Source organism: Sebastes fasciatus, chromosome 20 (genome assembly GCF_043250625.1).
Source record: "Sebastes fasciatus isolate fSebFas1 chromosome 20, fSebFas1.pri, whole genome shotgun sequence".
NCBI lineage: Eukaryota > Metazoa > Chordata > Actinopteri > Perciformes > Sebastidae > Sebastes > Sebastes fasciatus.
This window is the reverse complement of record NC_133814.1, coordinates 3351837-3368673: the sequence shown is the minus strand read 5'-3', so window position 1 is coordinate 3368673 and position 16837 is coordinate 3351837. Positions and strand designations below refer to the sequence as shown.

Here is a 16837-nt window from a genome sequence, read left to right as displayed (position 1 = left end):
GTATATGTTCAGCCATATATGACAACCCTACTCCAAACCCAACCATTCCCCCAAGTTAAACAACGAACTACATTCTTCCAGAACCGTTACAAATCACTGGTTAGGTTTTGAAACTACTTGGTTAGGATAAACTGAAAGGGTTCCAAGATTGAAACACATCGGCTATCGGTCTAATGACGGCTAAGCCTGTGGGGGCAAAGGGGCTATAGTTCTGGGGTTTCCAGTGTAGCCAGCAGATATCAAGACTTCCTTATCCGTGCGCTGCTCGTTGTTTACAGTCCGATTAGCAACTTGAGTTGCGAGACTGGACTAGGAGTTGAGACCTGTGCGACTGGATTGTTTCACAAGCAGCCAGTTTACAAGCTCATTTTAAACCAATAAAAAGCGAAATCATCATCAGACGGTAGCCGATGGGTTCCGAAATTGCATTCGGACAATGCAACCCGCCTCTTATGCTCTCCACACGGACTGTTTACCTGCATTCAACTAAAGCCTGTGATTGGTCAATACTACTCGGACTACAAACGGAAACCAGGACCTTTCCGATGCTAAATTCTTGTCTTGTTGCCTACAGATTTACTACTGTTTATAGAGATTAGGGTATGGGAAAGATCACATTTGGGTAAAAATAACTAAGATTGGGGAATGATCGTGGTCATTGTTAAAAAAAAACTGTCAGGAGGAGGCAGGAAATGAACAGCGATCTCCTGTATAAAAGTTTGACCTTTTGTTGACCCATCCAACATCCATCCAACCTTCTCCCTCTGCGGACTTTGTGAAGAAAAGACCGTCCCTCCAATCCAATCTAAAGGCCCAGTTCGTGGTTCTCCTTTTTTGGTGTGTCGCACACATCCTGTTCCTCATGTCTTACCCATTCTGCAACGCATCTGGAGATGGAACCAGACACATCCATCAGGCAGAGCCTGATGAATAGGCAGGAAGCTAGGCAAGACGCAGTTGAACAAACTACCGCCAAAGACATTCCACTCACCAAGACTGTTGAGTCAGTCATACTCCTCATGGAGAGTGTACCACCTCTTGAGGGAGGGGTCCAATCCTGTAGCTCATACAGTAGGCTGGTGGCATTCTTTCTCCCAGCAATTGTATGACCTTCTGTCTGGGTAAGGGTTTGCCAACAAAACTCATCATAAAAGATAAATCGTTGCCGTATGACTAGCCGCATCAGTTTGTCTCTCTGCTTAAAGCATTCTGTCATTTTCCACTCCCCTCTTGTTCTCTGCTCAAAAAACATTCCAATTTGCTTCATATTGGGTCTTAAGACGGGTTCATTTTATCTTATCTGTGTGATTAACAATGTGGCGAATGCTGCCATTCAGTTTGCATTAAAGGCTGTTCATAGGATTCACTTGTACCTTGGAGCAAGAGAGAATGCAGACTCCGACTTTCCAAAGTGCTGCTACTTGCTACATTAATGATTAATACTCTCTGTCCCTCCCACCAGTGCTGTGTGTAACTTTGGAGCACTGGCTGTGATCGCACTGGGACATGGGAGGATGTGATAAGCTTGGGCTTTTTGGAGTAACGATCGCCATATGTTCTCATTAGGGTGTGCTATTTGTTACAAGTGTACACCATGTAGTCTGTACTGACAGCAATTTAAACGCATCCATGTAAATATGCTACACTCAGAGCTAGTGACGTAGGATAAAAAAATTTGAGAGACTGCTTAAGACGGATGGGAGTGGAGTTGGATGGGTCCAACAAACACAGGAAATGTTGTTTGAGTTATTTTTAAGTTACGTTAGTGACGTTTGTGATGTGTTTTCCGTACTTGTGTTATGTTGTTTACGTATGTATTTTACTTAGTTTACAAATATATTTTACTTAGTTTACTACGTATTTTACTTAGTTTATATACTTATTTTACTTAGTTTACGTATATATTTTAATTAGTTTATTACGTATTTTACTTAGTTTACGTACTTATTTTATTAGTTTACGTACATATTTTACTTAGTTTACGTACTTATTTTACTTAGTTTATTTACATATTTTACTTAGTTTACGTATGTATTTTACTCAGTTTATGTACGTATTGTACTTAGTTTATGTATATATTTTACTTAGTTTACTATGTATTTTACTTAGTTTATGTACGTATTTTACTTAGTTTATGTCAATATTGTACTTAGTTTACTACGTATTTTACTTAGTTTAGGTACGTATTTTACTTACAGTAGTTTACATATATATTTTACTTAGTTTACGTATGTATTTTACTCAGTTTATGATCGTATTGTACTTAGTTTACGTACATATTATACTTAGTTTACTATGTATTTTACTTAGTTTATGTACGTATTTTACTTAGTTTACGTCCATATTTTACTTACATACTTATTTTAAGCCCAACCATGATGTTTTTCCTAAACCTAACCAGAGTGGTTTTGCTGAACGCAACGTTTCACGTTAATGACTTGGCATTAAATGACACCTGAAAAGCCGCTTCACAACATTCACACACAAATTTGATCATGTGAATACAGGAGAGCCCTCTCAAAAAGACAAAACCATTTTTTCTACACTGTACTTATCTATGTGTAGTTTGGCGATATTCATGCATAGAGTTAATCTAATAATTTATCCAAAACTATGTGGTGCATTAATTATTTTCATTAATGGTTTATCTCTTGTGTCCCTGAAGGTGCTCTACCTGATCTTCACCATCGTGCTCCTCTTCTGGGCATGCTTCCTGCCCTTCTGGATCTGGCAGCTGCTGGGCCAGTTCCACCCCTCACTATCCCTCTCCACCAAAGCCAAACGCAACATCAACTATCTGACCACGTGTCTGACGTATTCCAACAGCTGCATCAACCCGTTTCTGTACACGCTGCTCACTAAGAACTACAAGGAGTACCTGAGGAAGCACAAGCGGTCCTGGACAGCTGGCAGCTACTTCAACAGGAGGAGCCGCTTCCAGCGTTCGCCACGCAGGTCGCCATCTTCCAGCAGCCAGCAGTGTACTGAGAGCTTTATGCTCACACACACGGCCTCCCTGCGAGCACATAACAGCAGTTTGTAAGGTAGGAGCAGATTTTTCCGACTGATTTTCTTGGTTGATCAGAAAACCAAAAGAATGACAGTCTCTAAACTACATCCTTTCCCCTAAACACAGCTTAGTATTGCAGTAATTTCCTGCTATTTTTTCCAACTTTCTATTAACTGTTGTGCATCAACAGCTTGGACGCCAGCATGGATGCTTTAGACTTGGCAGCTTTGTTGGAGTTTTTCTATCTGAGGAAAGGCTGGTTCTGATTGGTTATGTGATTACAGATGGCATTGATTTCTGGCCCCTCTGAAAACACGTCTGATTCCTACTTCCTGGTATGAAGTGTAAACATGTCCATATTGGCACAAGTGGTGCCTCTTGATTGTTTATGTATGGAACTGGGTGAGCTGATGAAACATGTTCAGCAACAATAAATATTCAATTGCATGGGAAATCCAAAAGTTTCAGGACAGCACTGGGAATCTGTCAATAAACTTTTTGTGCCAACGGTTTTTCCGAGAATTGTCTCGAGGGGCGCAAAGCACGAGTGAATGAGACTCATATTTCAATTTGATATGAATGAGTCATGAGTTAGTTCAGCCAATAGCTATGAATGGAAAGGAAAAACTATTTCTATGTTAGAAGAAAAACAATCCATTTTCATTTAACTCTAAGCCTGTACATCAATCAAAAATATAAATAAATACAAATCTTCTATCTTGGTCAATCCTGATGTCATAATGGCAGTTAGGTCACCACCTGGGACTATACTGCTGTGATTAGAACTAGAATCAAACTGCATTACGTTTTGAGGGAAATGTAGTTTTGAACAGTTTTACATGCGGATAACGTTGTAAATTGAAACAAAACAAAACAAAACAAGAAATGCTACAAAATGACTTAGTTTGGTTTGGTTTAGGCAACAAAACTACTTGGTTAGGTTTCATGAAAAAACATCATGGTTTGGCTTAAAATAACTACGTTTGTTATATTTGAAGTTACGGACATAAATTAAAATAAGTGAACATATTTTACTTAGTTTACATACTTATTTTACGAAAATATTTTACTTAGTTTACTACGTATTTTACTTAGTTTACGTACGTAAACATTGGATTTCCACCCAGGCTGAAATCCAGTGTTTTTCAACCCATCCACCACCCAAAGCTCCTCCCGACGTGGACTTCCACGGACTATAATTCCAAACCTATTTGTGATACGTCAAAAGCGAACGTAATCCAAGACAAAATATATTTCCATTGGAACGTATTCACAACGCAAAGCTAATAGTTAACGCTAGCTTAAACTGCTATAGATTATGTCGTCTGTCGGGTATCGAACATTTTCAGACGTGCCTTAGCAGTTTAGATGTTACCATAATAATAGCCATTGCACGTCTTAATGTAAATATTTGTACATATTTCATATTTCATATATTGTAATTCCATATTTTAAATTGTATTACTTACTTATATTTCTTTACATATATTGTGTTTAGACTGTAGCATTATGTACAATATTGTAGCATTATGGACATAATTTATAATTATAATTTGTGTGTCTCAATGGCTGTTGTGATGCGTCTACTACACCTATTTTCTTACAATTCTTTATGTTTATATAAGAGCAACTGTAATGCCCCAATTTCTGGGATCAATAAAGTATTTCTGATTCTGATAACTGACAAGCTATGTAGCTGTTATTGATCAAATGTAAATATTACACCACTTTTGAACATCATAATTATATTTAATAATATGTAGTTATGTAAGTTTTATGTTAAGTTAGTAATTAATAGAAAAAAACATGATTTAAATTGTTTAGACAAATTAGATCTTAGATTATTTTCACACACTTTTCCCAAAGGTAAAAAAAATTAACTTCTATGCTCATATATCTGTACTGATACCATTGTTATATATTTATGAATATTACTAGATTCTCAAAGTAAAAAAAAGACATTATTCATGGAACACTTTATTCTACATGCACAGTATCAAAATTTACAATAACGTCAAAATCAGATTTTCCAGCTCAACTCAACCTCTCATTATGTGGAATATTATCGATGGAATTTCTACTGCCTCTAGAAAGCTATAAAGTAACTCTATGACTGAAATATTATCCTGTAAACTTGTTACTTTTATATCGCCTCAAGGATCCTTATTCTCAAGGTTTCCTTTCCCATTCATTTTTATATTTTTGTCAGATTTATTTGGATTTTTAACTGAAAGAATTGAGTCTTTTAACAATCCTGTTATTATATTGGGTGGAATCTGTATCAAGTCTGATTATATATACATATATATTGCTTTTTGAACTATCACCAAATGCCCACCTTCTTGCAATACACAAATATTGCCTGTGTATTTATGTTTCCTCCAGCCACATTTAATGGGTTTTAGATGTCGGTCGCAAATGTTCCGTGCAGAGGAAGCTGGAGTTCTGAATCATAGTGCAGCGGAGGGGAACGGACGGTGAAGAGCAGGGTGAGGGGAAAAGAGGCGCACACGCACACACACACACACACACACAAACACACACACACACACACACAGACACACACACACACACACACACACACACACACACACACACACACACACACACATACACACACACACACAGACATTACCAACAGTGAGCTATCATGCTACTCTAATCAAGTGAGGATCTCTGTTTCTGGTCATTTTAAAAAAATAAAATAATAATGTTTACAGAAAATTGACTTTTAAGGTCTTTTCTCAGAATATTAATGCAAATGTGCTTTTTAAAAAAATGTTTAAAGGTCCCATATTATAAAAAAGTGTTTTTTTATTATAAAGCAGGCTTAAGTCCTAAATAAATACTGTGAAAGTATCAAAACTCTCAATACACTGGGAAATACATACAGCCCGTATTCAGAAACTCTGCATTTGAAACAAGCTGTCAGGATTTCGGTCCATTTGTGATGTCACAAATATACAAAATTTACACAGATTTAAATGTAAACATTCTAAATGTGTCCCAGTTTATTCCTGGTCGCAGTGTATGTGAATGTCATCAGCTAACAGGAAGTACACATGGACCAAAGCTGTTGCCTAGCAACACGATTCTGTTGCAATTTCATCGCAATTCCCTCTAATTGCCCTAAAACGGAGCGTTTCCGACAGAGGGTAAATACAGGTATATTCAGGCCGACAGTATGAGGAAAATAAAGGTTTTTATGAACATTACAGCATATAAACATGTTCTAGTAGAAACACAAAATACAAGTATGAGCCCGAAAACGAGCATAATATGGGACCTTTAAAGAAATTGCCAAGAGGGGACTACCTATCAAAGAGGGGACTTCCATATACTGCAGTGGAACTGTCTGTACTCATTCTTTCACCTAACCAGTGTTTGTTTACCACAAAGATTTCCTTAGTTTCTTTCTGAAAATGAAACTTTAATGATATCAAGATTTAAATATTTCTCTGTGACACAAAAATAAAATAATCATGGCGATATTAATTGAGAATAAATGACGTTTTACATGCAAATCAGAAGTAACTTGGCTGCATGCACCAATATCAAGGTGTGCAGTATTAGCAACAAAATTTACTTTACATAGTCTTTAATTATATGAAATATATTCTTAAAGTTACATTTTAAAGATTGATTACAACCCGTGCATTAATTGGTGAAGTAGGCATTAGTAGGCATAAAGAGGGTTCCCTTCATCCTGTAGATCATATCTTATTTTGCATTTGCTCTTAAAAACTTCAGGAGTCAGGAGAAAAAAATATTTCCCAATCTTATAGGCAGGTTTTGAATCTTGAGTCATTTGAACTCATTCATGAATATAGCAAGGTCAGATAAAAGACACACACATGCCACTAACTTGCCACTTAGAGAGTGTGGTTGCACAGCCATACTGTATATCTGTAATGCAGGGAAAAGGCCAGCTGACACACAACACACTGGATTTATTCGTTCCTTTTGCAGATGATGGCATCTGCTAAATAAATAACTAGAATGAATGTGGATCATAACTAAATCCAGATTGGGCGCAGCTGGATATTATAGCCAAGTGTTTATCTCTATTCCCCTATAACCTCTCCAATGAATCTATTTTATGTACCGCAATAATATCGCTTCGTTCCAATTCATCCCACAAGAGAGAAACAAGAAGGAAAAAATCGAATTTTTACAATCCCGTTCATAACTTTGCACTCAGCTAATAATGCTTTACCCTTGATTACTGTGTGCTGTGTGTCCAGGCTGCCTGCAGAGACAGAGTAGCAGCGAGCCATATATTACTACTCTGCCTTGGAATACAATGTGCTGAGTGACACCTACCATAACTCACAAGGGCAGAGAATATGGCTCCATATTTGTGCCTGTGCACACAGAGACACACACACACACACGCAGTATTTGTCCAATACACTCTGTGATTACATTCAGTAACAAGAAGTGTAAGGGATTATTATTTGAAATTCTGTAATAAAATTATAGTTACCAGTTCCAGTAACGCCTTTTTGCTGTCTTACCGGGAAGTTGATCTAAGGCTGATATTAATGGTGCTTTCAAATGGGGTCATGTTTACCGTGTTCAAGAGAAGAGTCCATATGACGCACTGAACTGCTCTCATTTGCACTGTTAGCGCTGTTAGCACCGTTAGCTGCGAGCTGCCGGCTCAGCCGCCGCCATGTTGAGAGCCGTGTGGAAGCAATAGATGTGCTCTGAATTTCATATTGAGCACATTTAAATGCACCTTTGATGGAACTGTACTGGGTAACAAAAGTAATGTAATGAACTATCTTTGCTGTTGAGTAATGAATAAAGTAACTTATCTACTTTTCACTGAGTCATATGTTATATTTAATTGATTGCCATTGACATTAGTCACATATAATGTAAATATGCAGCTAATGGTTGCAAAGGCACACAGGTGTAGGCTACAGTTTATGAACCAATCTTAAGGACAATTTCTCTTCTAAGTAACCACTGTCTGGCCTAAAGTGCTTTGATTTGAATAAACAAATTGCTTGTCTTAATTTACCTATAACAATATACAGTACGAGATGTTAATTATGATGACATTTAAACAGTCTATGTGCCCTGGAGAAACACAGCGTGATTTTACAGGTATCATAAACATGGCAAACCGCCTGCTGGAAAATCATCTCATTTGCTTTTATAGAGCCAAAACAAGGAAGGCATAATATCAAATGAGAGTGTGGATTGATTTTATATCATCTCTCTATGGAATTACTACCACTGTAGTTAAATAGCCTAAGGAGATGGCAACAAAAGATAAGACTGGATTCTGCGAGCATGAAGCTATAATATAATTTTTCTCTTTCTCTGTTCAGCTGACTAATACAAATTTATAAAACCAGGCAAGATCATATCTATTTCCAAACTGCCATAGTATCCATTATTCAGTTCTTAATCACTGGATAGCAGCAGTTTCCCCTCCCTTCCTCAATGGCTCTGATGACTGTCGGTGACTATTGGAAAAATGGTGCACATACTTGCCAAAACTCGAGACCTCGAAAATAGGGAGGATTTGTAAACCGGGGGAGTCTCGGGGTCCTCTCCCCCGAACAATTTGAGTTTCAGAGACTTTGTTTCCTGCATTCTGGTGACTGAATGAAAATTGCTAAATAATTATAATTATAAAGTACACTGCAACAGCAGTTTTATGTTTTAATTTTACTTTTAATTCACAGGAACAAATACAGAGTAATTTGCCCCTCTGGTGTGAACTTGTGTGAATCTCTGGCATCAATAGTTTTCATTCATTAATTTTCTGCCCCTGCTTAAGTAGGCCTATTTCTTTCTCCTATACTCTCCTTTTCTCTCTCCATCTCTCACTCACTGAAGGCCCTTTCAGACAAAATGTGACAACGGCACTACTGTCGTAGTACTCTGAAACACATTATTTCCAACGGCTTTGCGCCACGCCACAACGGCTTTTTGCTGCATCGAGCAAAGCCCAACTTTGAGTGCAGCGCGCACTGACAATGTGCACTGAACCCAGCAGCGAGTGCAGCTTAAACAGTGAGCAGCTCTCTTTACTCCCAGGATACGACTGCTCAAAGTGGGCCTGTACTCAACCTGCAGCTCCGGAGCCACATGCAGCTCTTTAGCTCCTCTCCATTGGCTCCCTGTGGATTTATAAAAATGGAAATAAATAACTGTTTATTATTTACATTTTCATTTTTATTTATCATTGTTGTAGGTCTATGGTATGACACATTGAGGAAAAAAAATAAATCTGAGATCTTGAGAATAAAGTCATAATATAAAGAGAAAAAAGTCCAAAGTTCATGAGAAAAAAAGTTGTAATATTATGAGGATAAAGTCAATATTATAAAGTAGTAATTTTACGAGTTATTTTCTTTTTTCCTTTAAAGTAATGACTTTATTCTCGTAATATTACGACTTTTTTCTCATAAAATTATTACTTAATTCTGGGAATCTCAGATTGTTTTTCCCTCAATGTGGCCCTAATACTCCGTCACACATTTGCACCTTGGCCCTCACTGCATTAGACTTATACACTATATGCTTAGACTATAAACTGTGTTACCTTCATCACAATGCTTAAATGTTTCGCAGCTCCAGATAGATTTTTTTTTTAAAATTTTGACTAAAATGGCTTTTTTGATAGTAAAGATTGCTGACCCCTGTCCTTCACTCGTTCGCGATGCGAACGTCAGATTGTTTCAGTTTTTCCCAGTGAAGATGTCCTAACCTGCTCCGTGCTTCAGTGAACATGCTGAGCGACCTGTCGCTTGTTTGAAAAAACAAGAACGGTGCTGTAATTTATCAATACAGTGTTCGTGTCCTTTTTGTAGAATAATTAGTGAACTGTTCGTTGGAACTTTCTTTTTATTTGTGAACAAATTAATGTAATGAAATATTATTTAAAAGATTTCTGAATCTGTTCTTTTGATTTATAGAATATGATTTTACAGGGATAACATTTCAAACTACAAACAACAAAATAATCATTTAACTAGTACTAATAATGGTCCAAAATGATGAAAAAATTGCATAGTTTTAAGTCAAAAACCTTCAGGGGGGACCCCCAAACCGAATATCTCCTAGTATCTTATATTGACTGTAGAAATTCAGAATGTGTCTCTGTATAATATGTAGGAGCATCTTGACTTCTAAAACCTGAATGAAGAGCTCAAACACCTTAGCTCTGCATGCATACCTGCCTGTCTGGCTGGTTGCTGCTGATTCCAGGCTATAGACATCCTATAATATATTATAGAGTGATACTACAAATAAGACAGGAAAGCATTTTAACTATTAAAGGGCCCATATTGTAAGAGATTCTCAGGTCTTTTATATTATAAAGCAGGTTTAAGTGCTTTATAAATACTGTTAAACTATCAAAATGCTCAATATATGGAGAAATACAGTACACACAGCCTGTATTTAGAAATTCTGCGTTTGAAACGAGCTGTTTGGATTTCTGTCCATTTGTGATGTCACAAATGTCCAATATTTAGACCATTACGCGGTTTTAAATGTTAACATTCTAAATTTCTCCCAGTTTATTTCCTGTTGCAGTGTATGTAAATAACATCAGCTGACAGGAAGTAAACATGGACCCAAACTGTTGCCTAGCAACGCAATTCCGTTGCAATTCTGATGAAATGCACTAAAACGGAGTGTTTCAGTATAGGTATATTCAAGCAGACAGTATGAGGAAAATAATGTGTTTTTTTAACATTACAGCATGTAAACATGTTCTAGTAGAAACACAAAATACAAGTATGAACCTGAAAATGAGCATGATATAGGACATTTAACTAACTGTCTTTTTTGCCTGGTGGTTTTCTTGCCCAAACTTAACATTTTTGAGTTGTGTACAAATGACACGTAAAAAAGGCTAAAATGTGTACTTATGACATGGGGGAATGTCCATGTAATGTTGTGGTATTTATACGCCTATTCTGTGAGACTGGGTTGCCCTGTGCAAACATTACAGCATGTAAACATGCTCTAATAGAAACACAAAACACAAGTATGAACCTGAAAATGAGCATGATATGGGACCTTTAAAGAAATAATGAATAAACAGGAATAAGATACCGGCCGATACACACTCCAACCTCTGAATAATGAGAGTACCGGCACTTATTTTTTTTCCACTTCAAGCACTGGAAATTTTGTGTAGCTGTATTTTTTGTCAGTGAAGAAACTGTAGGGCTTTTACACACTGTACAGTGCCAGAAACAGGTTGAGATAACGAAAAGGAAAAAAGGTGTTAACATCTGTCATAAATTGGGAGAAAAACGGGAGAATTGTGACCCTGGGAGGAAACCGAGAGAAGGCAATAAAAAACGGGAGTCACCAGGGAATATCAGGAGGGTTGGCAAGTATGACGCTGCGTACAAAGGCTGGCTCAGGGAGACTTTACCACAGCACCTTTGGAAAATCAGTTTTGGAATAAATGAGCTATTGGAAAACTCAGTTGGTCGTTTAGTCTATGCTCTTAAAATTATTTAAATCATATCACATCTTTATTTTTTTTACTTTCCACACACTTCTTGCCCTAAGTGCATTTTTATAAAAGAGCCCCCTGACAATACATCAGTCCCGGCTAATATGCTTTTGCGCTAAATTACGACCCATAAATGTTTCTTCAATAAAGAAAAAGTTGCAAGCTAAACTCATGAGTCCACATAGTGACGGCTGCCTGGCAGGCTGTGTGGAAGTGCCCTAACTCCTAATGAATGGTGATAGCATTTTTACAGCCTTTTATATATTGGAACCTTTTTACTGCAACGCAGGCCACTACAGGAAGCAGCCAGTGTACACAGGAAACGGTAGGAACCGGGCTTTTTCTTTTCCTGCAGTCACAGTGGAAAAGACGTACAGACGTATAGACCAGTTTTATGGGACTGTGGTTTAATATTCACGGCATCAGCAAGGGCGTATGGAATGTACCCTTCAAAAAGCTTAATTATTCCATACATTTAAAGGATGGATATTCCCCACACACACTCGTCTGAGATTGCCTTGAAATGTGCTATTAGTGTCCCAGAGTATTAACTGGAATGAGATAAGGACACTGGTTCAGTTGCTTTTGTATTGCCTGTTTCCATCTATGGCAACTTTGTGCACTTCTATCAATAATGTAGAGAATAAAAGGCTCATAAGAACAGAGTCTGGCAACACATTCTCACAGCAGTTTGTAAAATTTGATGTATTTGATTTATGTACATAGACACAAATTTCTCTTTTTTCGTGACGCTGAGCACGACTTTCAACAACGTAGATTTTGTGCGTTTTCCTACAAATGTCAAGCAACACGAGACGCACGTGTCAATTTCCGCTCCAGTCTTTTCAAAATAAAACTCCTTACTTTACTCCTACTTAGTTAGGTTTAGGAATAGATCGACTTGGTTAGGCTTAGGCAACAAACCACTTAGTTAGCTTTAGGAAAAGACTGACTTGGTTAGGTTTAGGCAACAAAACTACTTAGTTATGTTTAGGAATAGATTGGCTTGGTTAGGCTTAGGCAACAAACTACTTAGTTAGGTTTAGGAATAGATCGACTTGGTTAGGCTTAGGCAACAAAACTTCTTAGTTAGGTTTAGGCAAAGATCGACTTGGTTAGGCTTAGGCAACAAAACTTCTTAGTTAGGTTTAGGCAAAGATTGACTTGGTTAGGATTAGGCAACAAACTACTTAGTTATGTTTAGGAATAGATCAACTCGGTTAGGTTAAGGCAACAAAACTACTTAGTTGGGTTTAGGAAAAGATATGGCTTGGGTTAAATCAACATCGGAAGTGGTGTAACTTAAGTACGGAAGTTACATGACAAATTAATCAACTTTGACTTGTGGTTTCACAAAGGACACGAACACCGGTCTCCTGGGCAAAAGTCCTGTGTTTCTGACCAACCCATCCACCCTGACCTCATCAGCGTTCGCCGCTCTCTACCCTTCCCGGTTCACAATTACTATTATTATTATATACGATTTGATTTTGTGTTGACCATCATAAAAGAATGTGACATTTTTGTCTATGCGCACAAATCAATATATTACATTTTGTGACCATTTCACGAACTGCTGTGCGACTGGGCTGTGTGTAGATAAAACCCCTAGCCTGGGCTATTGTTCATGGCAACACACAGAGATATACATTCACATAATCTTTGCCTGTATGATCATAAATAACCCCTTCTGTATGTAGCATTTTCCAAAAACACAGTAATACATCACACATTTTAATTGTCGTAGTGACATGTCTGAACGCTCGCCCTCTTCCTCCCAGGCAAGGAGAGGAAATTAGTCAGCAAAGGAAGTTAAGACTTTTAATAAAAGAAAATATTTTTGAGTCATATTTCTCTCTGTGTCAGCTGTGCCTGAAAAGAAGAGGTGAATTATTCAAAAGAAACTAGATAAACTGCTACAATAAAATCACTTGCTTACACATTCATATGCATAATTCATTCACTTTAAAGTATTGTCTTTCAGTGTTTTTACGGGAATAAATGTCTATTGTGCTCCCAGGAAAAGATCCACTTTGTTGCTTCATTAAAACGGATTGTTAAGGTTTTAACAGGTTCCTGTTAATTTTGAAGATTTTTTACCAGTACTCGGTATCGGCCGATACCCAAAGCCCAGGTATTGCTATCGGTATTGGGACTGAGAAAGTTGGATCGTGCATCCCTACTGAATATCAATGTCAGTCCGTTGGTTGGTCCACTACTCTGATCTATATTGAAATATCTCAACAACTACGAGACGTCTGAGTGTCGGCATAAATCAAAGGCCGTCAAATAGCACAGCTTTGTATTATGCTCCGTAGCATCTACATGCAGCTCTGCACGAATCTCGCCCCTTGAACTCCATAAAAGATCAAACAAGAAAAAACTGACCGCTATTAGAGCTGGCAATGAAATAATCATTCCCTCACAGACCAGACACGCGCCGTCTTTAATTAGAATTGCTTTAATCCCACGTCTGCAGCTGCACACTTTAAAGCCATCCTCTCCTGTCACACGCTGTGCCAGAGCATGTTATAGAAACACTGCTAGAGGACTCATTAACTTGGTCATCATCGTATAGCCTTTTTTTCCCCGTAGAGCTTCCATCTCAGCTGCGAAATGAAATAGCACTTGGACTGAGGGCCTCTTGGCAGAATTGAGCAGAGGTCACCTCTGTAAAGGTCATCCAGAAACGCACGCTAACTCATTCTCCTTTACTCATGATAGTAAAAAGGACTATTGATCTCCCAGCCATATATATCTGAAAGCTGATTGCATTGACGGCTCGGCTCATTTTGGGAATTGGAAACGGGGAATTGCCGTTCTCCTCTCATCATAGGTGATCGGAAGCTTCGCCTGTAACTATGAGCTGTATTGTCTGGGAAAGTCCCCAGTGTGATCAATAAGCACCATGACTTCACTGGCTGTTCTAAAAGATTATATAGAGACTGGGATTGATCAAGTGCCCCCCTTATCTTAGCAGGGTTCACATTGACGTTCCAACCCTCATTTAGAAAGGTCTTAAGCTGATGAAACACAGGCTTTTCTGATGATTTGATGCACATAACGGTATTACATATACTTTTTTTTTTCCTCCTCATTTATCCTCATTAGATTAGAGCACATACATTTCAGCACTTGAGGAGCTCGTGCGTCATGTTTTTCTTCTTTCCCAGAAAACTCACGCAAATTGGGAATGACTGTCAGGGGTTAGGGTTTAGCAAAGTAAGCAGCAGACAGGAAGTGTCGATAAGAAACTCCAGCGGGTGACAGCAAAGTGACGGCTTTTTATTTTCAGAGATCCTTTTTGGTGCTCTGAGCTTTTCAGCTTTGCAAATATTTCAACGTTTTTTTTTCTTTTCACATTTAAATCCCTCCTCTTGGCAAGATGTCAGAGTTATGAAACTCGTAAACAGCTATTACCTCTCATGTGGTTCGAGCAGTGTACAGGCATACCTGTGCAGGGTATGAATTGTCAGCCTAATCGCACAGCGGATGGTGAAATAGTCGCGAAATTGAAAGTATTGATTCGTGTACATGTATGAATTTCCCATTTTTTTTTTGATGATCTGATGTAATCCACGTAATTGTGAACCAGGAAGTATAAAGAGTGGCGAACCTCAAAGAAACACCAGACTTTTGCCCAAAAGGCCGATGTTCGTGTCCTGTGTGAAACTAGAAGTCAGCTTTGATTTATTTGTCACGTAACATCTGCACTTAAGTTACAGCACTTACGGTGTTATTTTAACCCAAACCACGATCTTTTCCTAAAGCTAACTGAGTAGTTTTTGGCACGTAACTTCCATACTTAAGTTACGCCACTTTCGTGTTATTTTATCCCAAACCGCAATCTTTTCCTATTTATTTATTTATTTATTTATTTGACAGGAACAATACATGTAGGCATTGTTACATTTAAAAGTCCCATATTGTAAAAAGTGAGATTTTCATGTCTTTTTCATTGTAAAGTAAGTTGAAGTGCTTTATAAATTCTGTGAAAGTATTGAAACGTTCAATCCTTGGAGAAATACACACACACACACACAGCCCGTATTCAGAAACTGTGCCTTTGAAACAAGCTGCCAGGATTTGGGTCCATTTGTGATGTCACAAATCTACAATATAAAGACCATTTCACAGTTTTAAACGTAAACATTGTAAATGTGTCCCAGTTTAGTTCCGGTTGCGGTGTATGTGAATGACATCAGCACACAGGAAGTAAACATGGACCCAAGCTGTTGCCTAGCAACGCAATTCCATTGCAATTCTGTTGAAATGTACTAAAACGGAGCATTTCAGACAGCAATTTGCGTACCATTGGTTTCATACTAAGGTTTCGGACACACTAAAATATCTCACATACTGTTCTAGCGTACTAAATAGCATAACAGTAAGGAATTACGGATACAACCATTGTGTACCTTAGTGATGTCAAAAATGTACTAAACACACAAAGAAAATCCCATATTTTGTTAGTCCTATTGTCTTTCTTTATTTGAAAATGATAATAATGTAATGTTACCATGGAGTCAGTGCTGTCAACTACACCTGAGCCCTGTTTTTTTTAGTAATATAATATAATATTTGCATTTTGAATATGTACCATGAAAGTCATGCTGAATTGTCTACAGGCAGTCCCTGTTTGCGTTGTAACCATGGATAGCTGTACAGATTACTGCAGCAGCCTTTTTATATAATTTGCAGGTGGATTTATGGACAATCCTAAGGGTTAACCGAGCACTTTAATCGTGTAAACATAACCATACATTATGTTCCACAACCAGAATCCCTAACCTTCACCTAATGTTGTCATTATCTGGGTTTTTCCAAGGTCATCCATTAGGCCTATACCAACCCTCTGTTTGACCAGGGCGCTGGGAGATGAGAATGGATGTTACAAATGTTTACTGTCAGGGAGACAGTACTACTGCCCAATCAATCGTATTCCGTTGTTTTAAAAGGTCCATCAGTCATTTTACAAGGTCAGCATCCATCCCAGGATGCCGCGGCCTGAACATGAAAAACCGACAGCTCTGCAGTTCCATTTACTGCAGTTATGGGGTCCAACAATATTTCACCGTGATTGACAACGCTGCAGCGAAAAAACGACTTCACAGTTGAACAAACAAATTCTGCTCATAGGTGAGAGGAAGCAATGGGAAGCAAAAAAAAAGTTGTTAAAATGCTCAATTTCTGTCACGGTTCTCTGCGTTGGAACATTCTGTAACACCTTTCACACTGAGTTGTATCCTCCTCTTCTTCTTCGGCAAAAACACACAAACACTTCCATTACGAGAACAGGACGGGAGCTAAGAGGGAAACGGCAGGATGGG

The 16837-nt window shown here is 38.0% G+C and overlaps 1 protein-coding gene across 1 annotated transcript in view; it reads left to right on the top strand.

Moving 5' to 3' along the window:
- uts2r (urotensin 2 receptor) overlaps positions 1 to 16837 on the top strand; it is a 79936-nt gene that overhangs the window by 8290 nt on the left and 54809 nt on the right. The window contains exon 3 of the mRNA XM_074619153.1: positions 2666 to 3044. Within this exon, the coding sequence (XP_074475254.1) occupies positions 2666 to 3043 (378 nt within the window). The 3' untranslated portion in view covers position 3044. The remainder of the gene's footprint in view (positions 1 to 2665; positions 3045 to 16837) is intronic.